Source organism: Heteronotia binoei, chromosome 6 (assembly GCF_032191835.1).
Source record: "Heteronotia binoei isolate CCM8104 ecotype False Entrance Well chromosome 6, APGP_CSIRO_Hbin_v1, whole genome shotgun sequence".
Classification (NCBI taxonomy): domain Eukaryota; kingdom Metazoa; phylum Chordata; class Lepidosauria; order Squamata; family Gekkonidae; genus Heteronotia; species Heteronotia binoei.
Window position 1 is genome coordinate 15,193,854 of NC_083228.1, and position 20,444 is coordinate 15,214,297.

Consider the following 20,444-nt stretch of genomic DNA (forward strand, 5'->3'; position numbering starts at 1 on the left):
CTCTCACATTTGTTTTGCTAGATTCTTTATCCTTCAGCAAACGCTGCAACTCGGGGGGAAAGTGAAATAAGTCTTCAACTCAACCCAAATCAAGTAGCTTTATCCCCAAAATATATAATCTGCGGGTGCACCCTTGAAAACCCTCCCCATACGTTTTTTTGCTGTGCAGTTTCCTCTGCAGTTATTCATTTAGTTATGACGCTGACCTTCCATGCCATCACCCAGGTATCACTTTGGGCAGGAGCAGAGCTCCAGAACCTCTAAATTTTATTGTGCTCTTTCTTTCTTACCCCCTCCCCCCCCCAAAAAAAACACTCTTGCTTCTGGGCTTCATTGTTCAAACCCCCGATGAGAAGTTTGCAGAACTCTAAGGATTTGACAAACTTTCTAATATTTTTCACAAACACACACACAAAATGAGAAAAGAACCCAAACATATCAAGCAGACAGATGGAAATCTTCATCATGCCACTGTGGTCACATAGGAGAAAGTCATTTTAAAAAGTATGATGGGAGTAAGGTTTTATTAAAATGGTAAAAGGTAGTCCCCTGTGCAAGCACCAGTCGTTTCCGACTCTGGGGTGACATTGCTTTCATGACTTTTTCACAGCAGACTTTTTACGGGGTGGTTTGCAGGTATGTCAGTCCCAGGCCACATATGCAAATGAGTTATGCTAATAAACTCCGGCACCTCTTTTTCTACAAAATGACCCCTGGTTTCCTCTGTTACCCTTCATCCTTCTTCACTGTCACCTGTAACTACATAGCCGTGTGATTTCCCTCTATAAAGCTGAGTTGTATTCATTAGGAAGAAAAGGCTGGTATGTATCACATGAGAAGCATTTTGCCCCGGGAATGGCATGATCAAAGCCAGTGGCATGGAAACGAGGCAGCCTTTTTGAATCAGGTGCTCAGGGTGTAGTTAAATGCATCTCTTCTTGTTTCATTATATCTGGTCTACCCCTTGGCTTTCCACAGTAGGTTTTTTTTCCCCCTCTCCTTTTGAAGGGAGAGGTTCTTTGACAGCCTAACGAGAGGCATCCAGCAGCGTTAATCACATAGATTAATTAAACGGGCATATTTTTAATTAACATTTTACCATTGCAATTAGTAGAAGGCTGCCTCCCTTTGAGGCAGATACCTTGCGGCTAGGTTTAGTAGAATCACACATCAAAAATATTCTTGTGCTTATGGAACTATACAGCAATGAATATATCCCCCAGGGCTTTCTTCATTTGACCAGTTCTACATTTACAGAAAGTGATATTGATTACAAACCAGCTCATTTAGGGGGGAGAGGGAAATATGCCCCCAAAAGTGGCATTCATTCCCTCTATTTGTGGCACTCACTTCCCTCTATTTGTGGCATTGGCTTCCCTCTATTTGCATCTGGATTCAGCTTTTTATAGCTGTCTCTATGAGAATGACATTCCCAGCTTCCATCTTTTTTTTAAAAAAAGGTCAGACCATACATGTGCAGTTCGGGTTGCCAAGTCCCCTGTGTTTTTCAACAACCTATTGTACCATAGAGTTTTCCCTCCCAAATGGCTAGAGCATCCAGGGAAACCATAGAGTTTTCCTAGAAACTCCTAGAGTGGCCACCATGCGATGTCAGAGGCGCGATGACGTCACTTCCAGGTGATGTCATCATGCAGGCGACATCGGGGAAGGTTCCCCCTGCCAATGCCAGTTGGCAGCCCTCTCTCTTGGCTTGACTTCGCAAACGAAGATTTAAGAAAGGTGCAGTAGTCCACGTCTGCTGCAGGCTCGCTGGTGGCTGACAAGACCAATGCGGGACAGGCAGGTCCGGCCACAGTGGCTGCAGGGAAAAGTCTGATTTGGGGTTGGTGCTGTAGCAGTGCGATTCTTCCTCAATCTCCTTTTGTCCTCAAGACCAGCTATGTGTGCGTTCTCAAAGGAAGAGACCGCCTGGTGGATGGTGTGCCTCCATGCTTTGCGATCTGAGGCTAGGTCAGACCACTGGTGATGGTTGATGCAACAGGTACCAAGGGATTTCTTCAAGGAGTCCTTGTACCTCTTCTTTGGTGCTCCTCTATTTCGATGGCCGGTGGAAAGTTCGCCATACAGGGCAATCTTGGGAAGGCGGTGGTTTTCCATCCTGGAAATATGCCCTGCCCAGCACAGCTGCGTCTTCAACAGCAGTGCCTCGATGCTTGTAACATCCGCCCACTTGAGGACTTGGCAGCCCTATGTACAGTGTTAACCCACTCTGCTATCTGTGGCATAGGCAAAGGAGCCATTACTGTGCTCAAGTGGTACATGCAGGCCTCATTTTTTACAGGAGCTCACAGGAACGGAGCTCCGTAACCTCTAAATTTTATCATGGTCTTTCTTTCTTACCCCCCACCCATCAATACTTGCTTCTGGGTCCTATTGTTCAAACCCCCTATGAGAATTTTGCTGAACTCTTAAGACTGACAAACTTTCTAGTATTTCCCCCCCACAAAAAATGGGGAAATAATAGGGTTGCCAAGTCCCCTGCGTTCTCCAGCAGGGGACTTTTGTGTGCACATTTTGCATGCAGGCAATGCAATGATGCCTTGCAGCCGCCCTAGGCATTTCCAGGAAAACTCTACGGTTTTCCCAGACGCTCTAGCCATTTGGGAGGGAAAAACTCTATGGTACCTATTATACCATACTGTACTCTATTGTACCATATTGTACCCTATTGTACCATAGAGTTTCCCCTCCCAAATGGCTAAAGCGTCCAGGAAAACCATAGAGTGGTTCCCAGAAACGGCTAGAGTGACCACCACACACCAGTGCACTGATGTCACTTCCAGGTGAAATCACTGCGCTGGCGACATAGGGGGAGGTTGGGAACCTCCCAGGTGGGAGAACCCCCACCCAGACAGGTGGCTTGGCAGTCCTAGAAAATAACCAAAACATATAGATGGAAATCTTCCTCATGCCACTGTGGCCATATAGGAGAAAGTAATTTTAAAAGTATGATGGGAGTAAGGTTTTACTATGACAATTGCAATTCAAGAAGCATTTTAAGGTATCAAAGATTTCAGGTTTTCACGGCTGGCATCATCATTAGGGTTTGTAGAATCTTTCGGGCTCATGTGCCGTGTTCTACTGGAGAAAGTTTTTCTTCCAGACGTTTTGTTCTCAGCTGCGGAGAACATCCTCAGTGGCGTTGCAGCCGGAGCAGGCGCTCTGACCTTCTTGGCTGCTGTGCATTGAGTGATGCACAGCAGCCAAGAAGGTCAGAACGCCTGCTCCTGCTGCAACGCCACTGAGGATGTTCTCCGCAGCTGAGAACGAAATGTCTGGAAGAAAAACTTTCTCCAGTAGAACACGGCACTTGAGCCCGAAAGATTCTACAAACCCTAATCATTTTAAGGTAGATGCTGAGCTGATATAATTCTGTACACCTTCCGATGCTGTCAGGGGTGTGTGGCATATGCAAACGAGTTGTGCTAATGAGCTTCGGCACCTCTTTTTCTACAAAGTGACCCCAGTGTACATGTCTCACTTAATGCACACCCACCTTTAACACGATAGTAACTATATGAAACCCCTATCTGGATAAGTGTTCTTCATGCAGTCACATCGCCTGTAAGTTGTATGTAAGAATACCTGTCTCATGACAAAGCATACGGGTCCTCAGAATAAATTGTGTCTAGCAGGCCTCGGATAAACCAGGAGCTCACAGGAGCCTGGAAAAACAAGCTTTGCCTCCCCCTCCCCTTCCTTCCCAAGGGAGAAACCTCAGCCAATGGAGAAAATAGAGGTTTTGTTCTGTAGCTCCTGTGCGATTGAGCAAGCTTTGCAAAGCAAGCTGTTATGCAGAAGGAAGCAAGAGAGAGGGAGAAGGAAACAGATGACATCCAGTTGCTCGGGGGCCTGATAGGAGCCTTCTGGGACCTGATTCAGCCCCCGGGTCGCATGTTTGACACTCTTGGTCTACACGGAGAGCATAGTGTTAAAGTTTATGCAACTTTTATTTTAAAAAATGCTCACATGCTTACTCTCAGCATAGCAACAGATTGAACAAGGGATCCCAAAGGAAAGTGTATGCACACAATTCCTCTGCCTCTCCCTCTGGACATGCCCTAGATGATGTTAATTTAAGGGAGGCTCCTTAATTTCCCCTCCCAAATGGCTAAAGTGTCCAGGAAAACCATAGAGTGGTTCCCAGAAACGGCTAGACCTCTGGACATGTCCTAGCTGATGTTAATTTAAGGGAGACTCCTTAATTTAAAAGTTACTGTGATCCCAAAGGGTTCCCATTATCTTGGAGCCTCTGCTCAGGCCCACAGTCCTCAAATGGCAGTGGCCCCCTTCTGCAGGTTCCCAGGTGTAAGAGCTCCATCTACCAGGATGAAATCATCACCAAAGGAGACCCTCTTCCTTGGGTCAGGGTGTTTTATTATGTCTGTTTGCCCATCCTTTGGACAGGGCAGGGCAGGTTGATGAACTTTTCCTGAAATCTCCAGGAAAAAGATATTTCTAAGGCTTCAACCTTCACAACTCTGTTCCCAGCTACGTATCTGGGCAGAAATGCAGAAAGTATGAGCTGATCACTTCACCGCAGTGTTTCCTCACAGAGTTAGTGTGAGCTAGCTCACAGTTCTTTAGCCTCTGGCTCATGCATTTTTGTCTTAGCTCAGGAAGGATGGTCCCAGAGCAGATTAATTGATGCAGTAGCCAAATCGCTTGCTCATAACTTTTATGCCAGTAGCTCACAATGTAGAATTTTCGCTCACAAGACTCCATAGCTTAGAGGAAGCATTGCTTCGCTGTATCTAGTCAGGCCTACCATTTCTGTTTCTAAAGACCGGTTGGGTGTGGTTGGAGAGCAATCCACTTGACTTATGCCCTCCTGCGAATACTCTGCCAAGAGAAAGTAAAGCTTGTCAAAACCAAAGGGGAAGGTTTCGCTCAGTCCAGATCTCCAAAGAAAAATGCATTTCTCCGCAGCCCTCAGTCATTTAGCAGGAAATGCAAAAAGGGGTACTTGGAGCTAAGTTTGGAAAAGAATGCTAGGTCAGACTATTGCTGTCCATGTTCAACTCTGCTGCAGACTGGCCCTACGTGATGCAGGGAGGGTTGCTGTGCATCAGGCCCTAGGATGTTTGGGGATTGTGACCTGGAAGCCTTGCTCCTTTCTAGGGGACAGTGCCTTCAGCCCACTGCACACCAGGTTCCAGCTCCTGAGGCCCTGAGGTTGCCAAGGGTTGCCAAGTCCTCTTCATTCAGCGGGGGACTTTTGCGTGCATGCAATGCAATAACGTCACCCGAACGTGATGTCATTGCACTGGCAACACCATGCGCAGCCGTTCTAGGCATTTCTGGGGAAAACTCTATGGGTTTCCCAGATGCTCTAGCCTTTTGGGAGAGGAAAACTCTATGGTACCTATTGTACCATAGAGTTTCCCCTCCCAAATGGCTACAGTGTCCGGGAAAGCCATAGCGTCTTCCCGGAATCTCCTAGAGCGGCCACTGCACACTGTCACCGGTGCGATGACATCACTTCCAGGTGATGTTATTGCACTGGCGACATAGGGAGAAGTTCCCCCTGCCAGCCCAATGTGGGCCGGCGGGATGGAAACCTCCCAGGTGGGGGAATGGGACTTGGCAGCCGTAGAGGTGGAAAATACATCCTCTGTGTTTGAATTTGTTCATGGCCACCCCAGCTTTGTCCTGGCAGTTTTCAGAAGTGGGAGCTGGAGCTCTCCCGGCATTATAACTGATCTCCGTACCAGAGATCTCTGTATTTCTACATCAGTTCCTCTGGAGAAAATGGCAGCCATGTAGGATGGACTGTATGGCACCCGCTGAGTGACCTCGCACCCCAAAACTCCACCTTCCCTGGGCTCTGCAATCCAATCTCCAGGAATTTCTCAACCCAGAGCTGGCAACCCCACTTGCACCCAAAATGAAAAATAACATTCTCAAACACCTCCAAAATGAAAAATAACATTCTCAGGCACCTCCAATGGATGCCATTTTCCATTCTTCAGTCTGATACATGATATGCCAGATATTTGTTGAGCCTGATTGCTTGGGCAGTAGTGTGACTTTTATTCGGGACTTTTTCTGTAGAAGGAACTCCTTTGCATATCAGGCCATACACCCCTGATGTAGCCAATCCTCCAAGAGCTTACAGGGCTTTTAGTACAGGGCCTACTGTAAGCTCCAACAGTATTGGCTGCATCAGAGGGGTGTAGCCAGATATGCAATGGAGTTCCTGCTACAAAAAAAGCCCTGCATTTAATTAATACCGTGCTGAAGTCCCCTCATTGCCTTACTTGTGCCAGTGCTGATCCTGTCTCTCCTCAGCGTTGTGACCACTTTTGCAAACAAAAACAGGAAGTTCTTTGTTCCCTTAACGATAGCGGCTTACTGGGTTGCTCAATTGTCTTGTTTTTGACATTTCCAGATCAAATCCAAGATAAAAAGGTATTTTTCAGACCTGAGGAAGCAACCATGGACCATAGTTGGGATTTGCATGAGTGGCATCTTTTGCACCATTTGTGTAACCATGCTTATCTCCACCATCATGTACTGGAGAAGTGTGAGAAAATCCCGGATCCATCCTCAGGGCAAAACCAGGAAAATTATACGGGGACCACCACGGCGCATTTTTTGCTAAGCGAACTATTCCTTCATTTGTCCTTAATATGCCATAAATATGAACGAACATTTATCTCTCACTTAACTGTTGGAATTTTGCAAAGGAATACACAGCGTGTCTGTTTGGCTCAGAGATGTTACCTCCAAGTGTTAGCTTGCTTGGTTTTTTGTTTTGTTTTGTAACGTCTGTAAAAGAGTACTAGACCACAGAACATGGCCGGTTTCTGCCACTGAGAAGTCGATTCAATGCTGTCAAAAAAAAAGTAACTTTGATCATTCATGATTGGCTGAGGGGAATGATATTATATCTGAAAACATTGTTTTACCTTTTTTTTTTTTTTAATTCTGCAATTAAATATGAAGGGCAACTAGCATCATCAGGTTTGTTTGTTTTTTTTTATTTCTACCGTATGATAGTATCTGATATATCAATGCGATTGTGATGGCTTCCACCAAAGAATTCGGGGAACTGTATTTTATAAAGGCGGAGAAACCTCCTCACAAAACTGCGCCTCCTAGTTGCAGAAAGGGGAATGGCTTTTACATCAGTGGAAGTTTGTATTATAGTTAAGCCTTGGGTTATAAATCCCAGGGCTTCCAACTTGTGTCAACAAATTCCACGTGGAGATAAACACTAGATATTTACACAGGTGTCATCCAGAAACTTTAGAGCAACATCATGAGAGAAACGTATTACTATTTAATTCCTGTAGTGAAAGTGCCATCAAGCCTTGCCCAACTGATGGCAACCTCGTAAGGGTTTTCCAGGCAAGAAACTAACAGAGGTGGTTTGCCTTTGCCTGCCTCTGCATAGCAACCCTGGGCTTTCTTGGTGGTCTCCCATCTAAGTACTCTCCAGGGATAACCCTGCTTACCTTCCAAGATCTGATGAGATCAGGCTATCCCGGGCCATCCACGTCAGGGCAATTACTATAGTCCAGCACTGTGAAGATATGTCTTTAATCTTTGTGGTATTGAATCCAAATTTCACACTCCACCTCAGATGATCTGGGGAAGCTAGTTAGCCCTGGTTGGTACATATTTTGGACAAATGAATCAGCAGTCTCTGTCTGTGCCCCGGAGTAAGTCACATGTTCTCTTTGTACTCTTTTACAGACTCTTCGCAAAGGGCCTATAGCCGCCTTTTTGATGCAAACAAAAGATAACCCCTTGAAAGCTTTAGGAGTTCTAGCTGGTGTCATAGCAGTTATGGTGATGATCACTGTCTTGATCTCTACCATCATGTTCTGGCGCAATAAGAGGTCCAACAAAGTCATGCCGGTGCGACGGATCATTAGAAGAAGACCGAACTCTCGACCCCGAACGGCCAGGCTAGAGTGGCTGAATTTCAAGAGCTTGTCCAACCTTACCAACTTTACCCAGAGGTTCACCAGCCAAGAAGATGACAAGAGCCTGAAGAATGAGAACAGCAACAACAACTTGCTCCAGGTGCCGCCCCCTTCACCGCCAACTGCTCCACTTCCGCTTCCGCCTCCTGCCCCTCCATTCAAGATCACCCTCTCTGAATGGAGAGTCCCCACAGTGTCCGGATCTCTGAGCCCCAAGATCAAAAGCAAACACGTGAAAAAAAAGGGCTTTGCTAACATGGCCCACAATGCCCTAGTATCTGAGCTCAAACAGAGGCTTGAAAAGAGAAACACAAGCTGCAGTCACCTTCATGTTTAGCACCTCTCTGGAAGCTGAATGGAAAAGTGCAGTTGGCATTCCAATTACATGGTGTGATTGTTCTTTTGTGTTTTGCACTTACTTACCCATTCCCTCTCCAGCCGCGGGCGTTCGTAACAGTATTTCCATTTCATTTGCTCGGATATTTGCCATTGCGTACCCGATTTCCTTGTGGAATTGTTTCACTTATATCATTATGATATCAGCGTGATGCAGATTTGTTACAAATTTTCTCTAGAGTCTTCATACAAAGCCTTTTTTCCGTGCTACACTAAGATGCTGATTAATTCTGATTCAGACTAACGTGCTTAAGAGTTTCCTACATTTTGGTCTGGAGTTTTCATTGGTCGGTTGCTTAAGGCCAGTCTGAAATATTTCAAAACTTTTGATCAGGCACCAGATGCCTCCAGAAGGAAGTCAAGAGGCTAGTGAGGACTGAGGATGTCCCCTCCACACGTGTTAGACATACTAGTCACTAAAATTTGCTGGGTCAAGATCTATGTCCAGATATGAGAGGGTGAAACTAGTACCCACTCCATTGAAAAACATTACAGCACAGACAAAATTGCAAGGAAAATTTGCTGGGTCAAGATCTATGTCCAGATATGAGAGGGTGAAACTAGTACCCACTCCATTGAAAAACATTACAGCACAGACAAAATTGCAAGGAAAATGTGGAATGGATTTTCCATTAAAGTCTCTGGGTCCCATCTATTTGGGCACAGAGACTTTAATGGAAAATCCATTCCATGTTTTCCTTGCAGCTTTGCTTCCTGCTGCAGCCGCAAAGACAAGGCAGAAAGAGCAGGGAATTTCAGCAGCCTCAGAGCTTCCAAGGGTGAGGACAGGGTCAAGATCTATGTCCAGAAATTGGTGTTCCATAACTAGAATGTGGGGATCTAGTCCTTAGTCTAACTGGGTCAGAATTCAGCAGCAGCATCTAGGTTTTTGCCTTAAGGTGAGATATGATGGATCTGAGGACAGTAGAGGAATGGAACTTGCCAGGTCTTACCTCCATTTCAGCAGGGGACTTTGGGGGGGGTGCTTTCTGTGGGTGGGCAAACCACCCCATAGAAAAGTCTGCCAAGAAAACGTCATGATGTGACGTCACCCCTTGAGTCGGTAGTGACTCGGGCTGGGATATTGCACACTATCCCTGACATGATGACGTAATCCAGAAGTGACATCATTGCATCGGGGATGTTGCACGTGACGCTGCAGTATTTGTGCAAAACTCTGTGGTTTTTCATCCTCAAAACCATAGAGTTTTCCCAAATACCAGAGCACCCCTGCATGACATTCCTGGTTTGGGGAGGAGCTTCCCGCTCCTGCCAGCTGCTCCACAGTGCAGAGAAGCTCCCGAAACTGGGAGATCCCCCACCCAGACCTGAGGACTGGTGAGCCCGAGGAGGTGGTCCACAGCAGGTGGAGGGGGGGCTGGTAGATAATGCTAAAAATGGAACCTCCAAAGCAAATCAGAGAAGCCCAAGGAGAGTGAGAGGAGGGCAGGTGACATTTGAGAACTCCAACCTCAAGTGTGGTCAAGAAGAAGGTGCATAGCAAGGCCATCAGCATGTTTAGCACTGGCCCTCTGGCATATAAAATTCTGCCTTTTGGCTTGCAAAAAAAGCAACACTGTAGTGACCGTGGCAAGTAGGGTGGCCAGTGTAGGCACTGTTAGCATTTCAGGTAGTTTGGGCAGAATTGGGGTGCAAGTACCGAATGGCAAATTTGGATATGTTAAGAAGTATGATCAGATAGCATGTTATAAAACAGAAAGAATCAGTCTAAGCAGGGAATAAAATATGTGGGTAAATAGATCTATAACTAGGAAAGAGGTGGAGAGACACATGTACACATAAAGCTGCCTTATAGTGATTCAGGCCCTTGGCCCATCAAAGTCAATATTATCTACTCAGACTGGCAGCAGCTCTCCAGCGTCTTATGTAGCCTTTCACATCATCTACTTCCTGATCTTTATAGGTGGGGGTGCCAGGGACTGAACCTCAGACCTTCTGCATGCCAAGCAGAGGCTCTACCGCTGAGCCACGGCCCCTCCCAAACAAAGTTGAACATTGAAAGAAGAGACTTGATTTTTAAGGGCGCCTCCTTCCAAGTAAGTGCACTCAGATCCCAAAATGAATTGTGCAATTTGCATTGGTACGTGAAGCCATGTGCCCTAAGTCAAATGCTTCCTTGTTCTCACAAGAATAAGTAGCCTAGTTTCTCCAAGCGGCATTACTTCCGCATAGCTTTGGTCCAGCTTTATTGGAGCACGTCTGTAAGCATAACGGTGAAAAAAAGTTGAGACGTGGTAAAGAGCTCTTGCTTTCAGCTATGGCCAAGTGGGAGTCTCAAAGGAAGGAAGAAAAGATTCCAGAAAGAGAGACCGTAGAAATTATTATACCACCTTTTTTTATAGTTAGCAATCTGCTAAGGAAACATGTAGGAGCCCCGTGGCGCAGAGTGGTAAGCTGCATTACTGCAGTCCAAGCCCTCTGCTCATGACCTGAATTCGATCCCGGCGGAAGCTGGGTTCAGGTAGCTGGCTCAGAGTTGACTCAGCCTTCCATCCTTCCAAGGTCAGTAAAATGAGTACCCAGCTTGCTGGGGGTAAAGTGTAGATGACTGGGGAAGGCAATGGCAAATCACCCCATGAAAAGTCTGCCAAGAAAACGTCATGATGTGACGTCACCCCATGGGTCGGTAATGACTCGGTGCTTGCACAGGGGACTACCTTTACCTTTTGGGGGGAAACACGTAATGAGCATATCATATCCTCACACTCCAGTGGACAGCCAGTGAGACAAAGCACTGGATCTTCAAGCTGCCTTGGGGAGGCTGAAAATCACCATGGAGACCTATTGTGATATAGGATGTAAAGAACTAGTCTTGGGCAGAGACCTGGGTAGAAGTTCTGTGAAGTTCACTAGGCAGTCTTAGCCTAACCCACATCTTAGACCATGTATGAGGGGGGAAATGGGCTAACCTATGTATACCCTGCTGATTATCTTGGATTAATTCCTCACTAGCCTTGTTCCGGTCTCGTTGCTCCTTTTCCCACAGTGCTTCTACTGGATTTCGCACAAGCTGCCCTGGGGTGGCAAATTGTCCTGCCTCTTTTCAAGTTCCCTCCATAGCAGGCAGAAAGTGGTTTTCAGAGGATCCTGCCTACTGTTGAAGGAACTTGAAAAGAGGTGAGGCAACTCGCCGCCCCGGGGCAGCTTGTGTGAAATCCAGCAGAAGCGCTGCGGGAAAAGGAGTAATGAGACCGGAACAAGGCTAGTGGGGAATTGGTCTTGGAGAAATGGTGGAATAAAATGTGATAAAGCATGATAGGTGGAAAGAAGAGGGGCATATCTGTGGACTGAGTAACTTGGACTCTAGTTTCTCCCCACGTACTCGGTTGTCTCTTGGGATAGATTAATGATGAGACAAATAAAGGATCAGGTAGGCTGATCTGCCAATCAAAACTTTCCCAGGGGACATCCTATACAAGATAACGTGCTCCGCAGGCCCAGGGAAGAGAAAACAATCCGAGGAAGAAGAAGAGAATCCTGATGGAAATTCTATTGAACGATATAATCAGAACATTCTGCAGTGGAAATGTGACCGGGTTTTGTGAAAAGGTAAATTTTGTCCCGTCCATTAGATATGAAATGTCTTTATAAGAAAAGGGATCTTTTTTGTTTAATTTTATTTGAAACATCCCTATCCTGCCTTTCCGCCCGAAGAGAATCCCCAAGGTCTTCGAACATCAAAACATTTTCAATGTGGAAAACATTTCAAAAGAAAGTACATATGCGATCATTTAATTAAAAAAAACACAGATAAATGCTTTGAGCGTGGTAGCTTCAGAGGCGCAGACGTGACCACCTTACCACGGGGCAGGGTCTCCTATTACGTAGTTTCTGAACTGACTGTATTACTGCAATGGGGTTGCTAGGTTTCCTCCTGGCCACTGGTGCGGGGCAGGTGGTGAGGCTGCTGATTCCAGGTTGGGACGTTTCTGAAACTTTGGAGGTGGAGCCTGGGTAGGACAGGACCTCATGACAGCAAGGTACAATGCTATATAGTCCACCCTCCAAAGCAGTCATTTTCTTTGGGGGGTATTTGTAGTTTGGAGATCAGTTATAATTCCGGAAGATCTTCACACACAACCTAGAGTCCGTCAGATTAAAAAAAAATGCTGTGACAATTTTTTTACAAACACTGTCCAACAATTATATTCTTATACATTATATTCCACAAATTAAAATTTAATTCAGTCGCAAGTCAGTGTATACAACTGCAATGTTACTTTTGTGTTTCATCCCCCCAATAAGGAAAGGAAAGGAAAGGTCCCCTGGGCAAGCACCAGTCGTTTCCGACTCAGGGGTGATGTTGCTTTCACAATGTTTTCATGGCAGACTTTTTATGGGGTGGTTTGCCATTGCCTTCCCCAGTCTTTTACACTTTCCCCCCCCAGCAAGCTGGGTACTCATTTTACCGACCTCGGAAGGATGAAAGGCTGAGTCAACCTTGGGCTGGCTACCTGAATCCAGCTTCCGCCGGAATCGAACTCAGGTCATGAGCAGAGAGTTCAGACCACAGTACTGCAGTACTGCTGCTTTGCCACTCTGCGCCACAGGGCCACTCCCCCCAATAAATGAAGTCCATAATACAGCCAATGGAGTGTCCAGAATTCTTTCCAATAGAGGGATAGGGCCAGGAGATCTTTACAGCCTTCCAAGATGTTTCAATTCTGTTCTTCTTCAGTTGTCAAGCTGTTAAATGGAACCCACTGATTCATTTCTGAAAGTTGTGAACCTTGTGTCTGTATGTAAAGCTACTGAAATCAGGTTCCATTTGACAGCCTGACAACTGAAGAAGAATTGAAAAGTCTTGGAATATCTAGAAGGGGTGTCTTACGAAGGCTGTAAATATTTCTTGGCATTATTCTGCTATTGGAAAGAATTCTGGACACGCCATTGGCTGTATTATAGACTTTATTTATTGGGGGGGATGAAGCACAAAAATAACATTGCATTTGGATACACTGACTTTTGACTGAATTAAGATTTTAATTTGTGGGATATAATGCTGTATAAGAACATAATTGTTGGATATTGCTTTTTTTAAAAAATTGTCACTTAGCTGTTTTTTAATCTGACTGCTTCAACACTAAGACCCCTTAATTTGTGCAGGAAACAACCTAGAGTCCGGCATCCCTGTGCTATAAGTATAGTATAATCTATTTGAATCTTCATACATGCAGTAAAAGTTGGAAAATTTATTGGGTGGTAAGGATTCCTCTGCATTTCCCACATAGTTAGATAGTTGTCTGTATTAGTATTCCGTGTCTGATGGTGTTAAGTATTCTTCTCAGCTGTAGAGGTTTATGGACAGAGTCTTCTTATGAGAAATCATTGTTCTTCTCTGCTCTTTCCCCTTGGCTTCAAATTTTGCAGTACCAATTCTATGTATATTCAAAGTTTAAAGCCTTGTCATTTGGGAGATGTTGGGGTTTTTGTTCCTTTCAAAAACTATTTATGTATTGGTGCGCTGGAAGATTTCTGCCCTGAAACATCTGAAATGTTTGTTCTTACGTTGCTTTGCTAAGGGGGATGCATGTGTATATTATAACATATAAGAAAATTGGTTGGTGAGAGATTTTTCCCTTGGTTTTTTTTCCCCCCTCATTTCACAGAGCTTATGCACACAACAAAGGCGCTATTTTTGTTTTTGTTTTTTTTAAAAAAAGCAAAATCTAGCACTTTGAGAATGTGCGTGATGCAAATTAGATGCAAATTAGATGTTTTTAGTTCTCACCCAACCAGGAAGTAATAACATGACCAGAGCAGCAGTATGTAGAGAGATGGGCAGAAACTCCAGGCCATAGCAACAGAGTAAATCAGTAACTAGGGGTGTGTAGCACAACAACCATGGAATATTACAAAATAAGCCATAGGTGCCTGTGCTGCAGCATTTTAACACACGTTGAAGGATCAAGCAAAATCCAACCCCGCCCCCATTTCCCAAATGCATATTCAATTCAATAGCAATTTCCTTTTATTGGCATTATAAAACTAGGGTTGCCAAGTCCAATTCAAGAAATATCTGGGGACTTTGGGGGTGGAGCCAGGAGACGTTAGGGGTGGAGCCAAGATCAAGGCTGTGACAAGCATAATTGAACTCCAAAGGGAGTTCTGGCCATCACATTTAAAGGAACCGCACACCTTTTCAATTCCTTCCTTCCACAGGAAATAATGAAGGATAGGGGCACCTTCTTTGAAGGATCATGGAACTGGACCCCCTGGTCCAATCTTTTTGAAACTTGGGGAGTACTTTGGGGAGAGACACTAGATGCTATACTGAAAATTTGGTGCCTCTACCCCAAAAAACAGCCCCCCCAGAGCCCCAGATACCCACGGATCAATTCTCCATGATTTTCTATGGGAATAAATCTCCATAGGGAATAACAGAGTTCCCAGCAGACATTTCCCTCCCCTCCCCCCGCTTTCTGACGACCCTGAAGCAAGGGGAGGGCGTCCAAACCGGGGGATCCCCTGCCCCCACCTGGGGATTGGCAACCCTATATAAAACTGTTAGCATAGAAAATGGTTGGATTTAAAAATGCAGAAATAAAACAAGCACCTGTATAAAGCAACATATTCCATCTTTCAGTTCCATTTTTTTTTAAAAAATTATGAATTAAATTATTATACAATAGCTTAATTCACCATAGTACTATGCATAAGTAGAGCTGCCTGGAGGAACTTTGCCACAGTTTCAGTAACATCATCAGCAGTATTGTTTAGCAAAAAAAAAAAAAAAGCAATTTCTGTGAGTCAGGTAAATCTAAAATACCAAGAGTTGGTGATAAAATGCTATGCCGTACATTGATGTAGTAACAGCATTCTAGTAGCATGTGGGATACTCTCAAATGCATAGTTATCCACCGCTGTAATGATTAATTTCTAAGGCAGTCCAAGGCTTCCAATTATCCAAACCTTTCTTAAAATCTTAATTACGCCCAGAAGCTGGGGAAGCCTCTAGTTGTTCACTGGTATGTGCAGTACACTTTACCCATTCCTAAAGGTACTTTCACATTTATTCGCTTCATTTATTTCCCATCTTTCTCCTCGGTGGAGACCCGAAATGGTTTACATCCATTCTCCTCTAGTTTATCCTCACAACTCTGTGAGATAGGCCAGGGCTGAGAGCAAGTGACTCACGCAAAGTCACCCAGCAAGCTTCCATGGCAGAATGGAGATCTGAACCTGGATCTCCCGAATTTTAGCCGAAGATTCCAACCACTGCACCACATAGGCTAAACATGTATGCTGCGTTACTACATACGCTTCAGGGTTGAGTGTTTGTTTCCTAATCAGGTTTTTAGGCTGACTCAAGGGGAGGGAGGGCTCACGGTAAGACTTCAGCAAATCAGAAGGGCCCATTAAGCACACCAAAGCGTTATTGTCAAAGAAAATTGCACAGTGACCCAAGGTATTATTGAGGGTAAACTTGTTTTCACACCCCCATGCCTCATTGCGCCAGTTCAGTGAGGAAAGGCTTTGAGAAAGGAGTGGAAAATCAAGTTTCTATAAAAAGTAAAATTGCTCCCTGCATACCTACAAAGTACTTGTTTACAAGTCTATGAACTCCAAAGCACTTAAAATGCTTCGATTCCCCCATGTTTGTGTAAATCTGAAGTGAGAAAGAAGTTTAACGTATTACAGAGGAGGCAAAAATTGAAAAGATACTAAAATATTCTAAAGAGATTCTAAAAGAGAGAGCCAGCTTTGTGTAGTGGTTAAGTGCGTGGACTCTTATCTGGGAGAACCGGGTTTGATTCCCCACTCCTCCATTTGCAGCTGCTGGCATGGCCTTGGGTCAGCCATAGCTCTCGCAGGAGTTGTCCTTGAAAGGGCAGCTGCTGTGAGAGCCCTCTCAGCCCCACCCACCTCACAGGTTGTCTGTTGTGAGGGGAGAAGATATAGGGATTTTAAGCCGCTCTGAGTCTCTGATTCAGAGAGAAGGTTGGGGTATAAATCTACAATTCTTCTTCTTCTTAAAATATTGAATTGTTGCAAAGGGCTCGCTTTGCATGTGGGATGGTGTCAAAAGGGTTTGCCTCGGATGGGACGATTAAAAAAATGTGCAAATGGGAGAGAAAGAAAGCAAACCTTTTGTGAGGTGCGGCTACCTGCTGAGGCAAAACACAACTTGAGCAAGCTTCCACCCTGGCGGCATTCCATCAGTCATTTTGTCGCATTTTGTTCTTGGGCTACTAAGAGGAGTAAAGAACTCCTCTGTGGCTTATGCCTGTAGTAGAATGAGGTGGTAGAAAGGGCTGTACCACTGTGAGCCAGTTTGGTGTAATGGTTATGTGTACGGACTCTTATCTGGGAGAACTGGGTTTGATCCCCAATCCTCCACTTGCAGCTGCTGGAATGGCCTTGGATCAGCCATAGCTCTTGCAGAATTGTCATTGAAAGGGCAGTTTCTGTGAGAGCTCTCTCAGCCCCACCTACCTCACAGGGTGTTTGTTGTGGAGGAGGAAGATAAAGGAGATTGTGAGCCTCTCTCAGATTTAGAGTGGAGGGCAAGATATAAACCCAATATATTCTTTTTCTTCTTAAGGCACTCATATTTCATAGTGTCCCCTTACAAAGGACTCACAGCAAGTGCAAAACCAGCCCAGCAAAGAGAACAGTTCACCTTACCATCTCAAGATTCTATTAGCTCAATCTTCTGCATGTGTAGGCCAGCACTCACTAAGTAACTCATAGATCCCTCCATAAGGTAGTTACATAACATGGGCTCACCAGTGACTTATGAGTAACAGTAAGTCTTTTCTGCACTGCCCATTTCCTCGCTTGTAAGTTCCTGTTCTACGTGTGTTTTGCTCTCTGTAGTGGTCCATTCGATACTACATCAGCTTACATCAGGCATATCTCTTTGCAGATTTAGACTGTAGGTTCTTATGCCAGACATAAACTGATATATCGAATTGACCACTAGAGGGAGAAAAAGATATGCAGAACAGGAAGGAAAACCCTCAACGATATGAGAACTTACAAGTAAGGAAAACGAGAAATAAGAATGCAGAAAATCCCAGTACGGTTGCCATTTTGTCGTTTTGAGGCATGCTTCCTGATTGGTCGCTTCCAGTCCTGAGGGGGTTTCTACTACACACACAAACACAGTCAGTCAATCAGTTCTCTCATTTCCATTTCCCTACAAAGCAGATACATTTGCAGATTCACTGTAGTGTACAGTCTTACCCAGGGGTGGAATTCTAGCAGGAGCTCCATTGCATATTAGGCCACACCCCACTGATGTAGCCAATCCTCCAAGAGTTTACAAGGCTCTTTTTTGTAACTTCTTGGAGGATTACAAGGATTTACAAGATTATGCATGGGATGGAGAAAGTAGAAAAAGAAGTACTTTTCTCCTTTTCTCACAATATAAGAACTTGTGGACATTCAGTGAAATTGCTGAGCAGTCAGGTTAAAACGGATAAAAGGAAGCACTTCTTCACCCAAAGGGTGATTAACATGTGGAATTCACTGCCACAGGAGGTGGTGGCGCCTACAAGCATAGCCAGCTTTAAGAGGAGATTGGATAAAAATATGGAGCAGAGGTCCATCAGTGGCTATTAGCCACAGTATATATATATGTGTGTGTGTGTGTGTATACACACACACACATATATTGGCCACTGTGTGACACAGAGTGTTGGACTAGATGGGCCATTTGCCTGATCCAACATGGCTTCTCTTATGTTCTTACGATTGGTTACATCAGAGGGTGTGGCCTAATATGCAAAAGAGCTACTGCTAGAATTCCACCCCTAGTCTTACCTTAGGGTCAGGTCAGCAGACGTGTGCAGCCACTACCATAGCATCCAGAAGACCCATGAAACTACCCTGTAGCTAAACGTTAGAAGGTCCTGTAAGCTTTAGAAGGTCTATAAACTGCCCTCATGCAACCTGCTTTGGAGGAAGAGACTTGTAACAAATAAGCACTGCGGGGCACATTTCTTCGCTGTATTGCAGACTAACGAACATTCATTTGCTGTAATGATCTGTACATAATATAATCTCATATTCCTGAACCTATTTAAGCAAATGCTATTTAAGATATCAAAAGTGTCTAACACTTGTCTGTTCTGTTGTTGCTTTTTTACCATGTTTTATTTCCAGTGTTTTATTATGAGACTCGAGGATTGCTACTCACATATCATCTTTATGGATTGTTCGTATTCGGGGAGTTCTGTCTATATAGATAAATGCTTATGGTAGACAGATAGGAGCGGTGGACTCGACCTTTAATGCGTCAGCAAAGTCGCCGGTAGACTGTTGCCCTTGGGCAAGGGGAAGCTGACCAACAGGCTCTTTTTGTAGCAAGAACTTCTTTGCATATTAGGTCACGCTCCCCTGATGTAGCCAATCCAACAAGAGCTTTCAGGGCTCTTAGTACAGGGTTTTCTGTAAGCTTCAGGATGATTGGCTACATCAGGGGCGTGTGTGGCCTAATATGCAAAGGAGCTCCTGCTACAAAAAAGCCCCAGATAACAGGGATCCCAAGTAAGGTGCCCATGGGTGCTTGAGCACCCACTGACACCTTTCCTGGTTCCCACCAAGTGCTTTTAGGGATCAGGTTAGACAAGGCTTTGCTTCCTGCAACAGCCATTTTATGGCAGCCCGGGCTTTTTTCATAACAGGGACTCCTTTGCATATTAGGCCACACACCCCTGATGTAACCAATCCTCCTGGAGCTTACAGTAGGCCCTGTACTAAGAGCCTTGTAAGCTCCAGGAGGATTTGCTACATCAGGGGCGTGTGGCCTAATATGCAAAGGAATTCCTGCTACGAAAAAAGCCCTGGTGGCAGCCATTTTGTGACTGTGGCCATCAAACTGTACCAGGATTCCAAAGGTTGGGGGCCCTGATCTATAGCAGGGGTGGCCAACGGTAGCGCTCCAGGTGTTTTGTGCCTACAACTCCCAGCAGCCCCAGCCATTGCCCATGCTGGCCGGGGCTGATGGGAGTTGTAGGCAAAAAACGTCTGAAGAGCTACCGTTGGCCACCCCTGATCTATAGTATTATTTTGCTTAGCGTGCCTCCTTTAGCAATAGTAGTTTTCACCTAGGGGCTACACTGAACATCGGTGGCCCCTTTCGCAAAGCTGCGGTTCAATAATTTAAATATTGCTCGGAAAGACCGGTGACTGTTTTGTGGTCAAAGGAACCCACCTGGCTCGTTTTATCATTTCTACAACGATATCCTTCCCATTTAGAAAGTCCAGAGCGATATATCCTCGACATGGAGAACTACCAGTCTGTCCCGAATTCGCCAGGATAAAATTTGAAATAAGAGTTTTAAAAGTATGTATGCTATTATAGTAAGGGATGTGTGTTTGTTTTTGCGATATACCTTGCAAAAAAAAAAAAAAATTCCGTTTACAGTTCTCCTTACCAATAACACCGTATTGTAAATGTTTTATTAATAAAATCTGTAAAATGCACCTGCTCACCTATTTTGAGTTGCTGTATATTTTTCCCTAGCTCCTTATCTCGGAGATTTGTGTGCGTTCAAGTGGCAGAATATTCTGTGTCAAGGCAATCGAAAGTCTGTTAGGCACCTGCATCCAAAGAGTTGGCTAATTAGTGGAGGGGTTTGCCGTTAGTACATTACGATGTTCGCAATTGAGGACTGGCCTGAATAGTACATGTTCATAATTATAGCACATGCTCTGAATCCAACCATTTCCGGCAGCCCAGAGCAGTCAAAGCAATTCTGATTTTGACAATTATTTTGCACCTTCTGTCTGGTTTCATATTCCTAGGGAGTAGGAGGTGAGGGGGCAGGGAAGGTAGGTATTGCGTTAGCAGAAATATGTTAGCAGGAATACTATGTACAATTCTGGTCACCTCACCTCAAAAAGGATATTATAGCATTGGGAAAAGGCCAGAAAAGGGCAACTAGAATGATTAAAGGTTTGGGACACTTTCCCTATGAAGCAAGGTTAAAATGCTTGGGGCTCTTTAGCTTGGAGAAATGTCGACTGTGGGGTGACATGATAGAGGTTTACAAGATTATGCATGGGATGGAGGAAGTAGAGAAAGAAGTACTTTTCTCCCTTTCTCACAATACAAGAACTCGT

General features: G+C 44.8%; 1 protein-coding gene across 1 annotated transcript in view; it reads left to right on the plus strand.

Moving 5' to 3' along the window:
- The window catches only part of CDHR1 (cadherin related family member 1), a 106,468-nt gene extending 97,923 nt beyond the window's left edge, over window positions 1–8,545 (plus strand). Inside the window, exon 17 of the mRNA XM_060240791.1 lies at window positions 7,723–8,545. Coding sequence (XP_060096774.1) covers window positions 7,723–8,292 — 570 coding nt within the window. The 3' untranslated portion in view covers window positions 8,293–8,545. The remainder of the gene's footprint in view (window positions 1–7,722) is intronic.
- The last annotated feature ends 11,899 nt before the right edge of the window (window positions 8,546–20,444 follow it).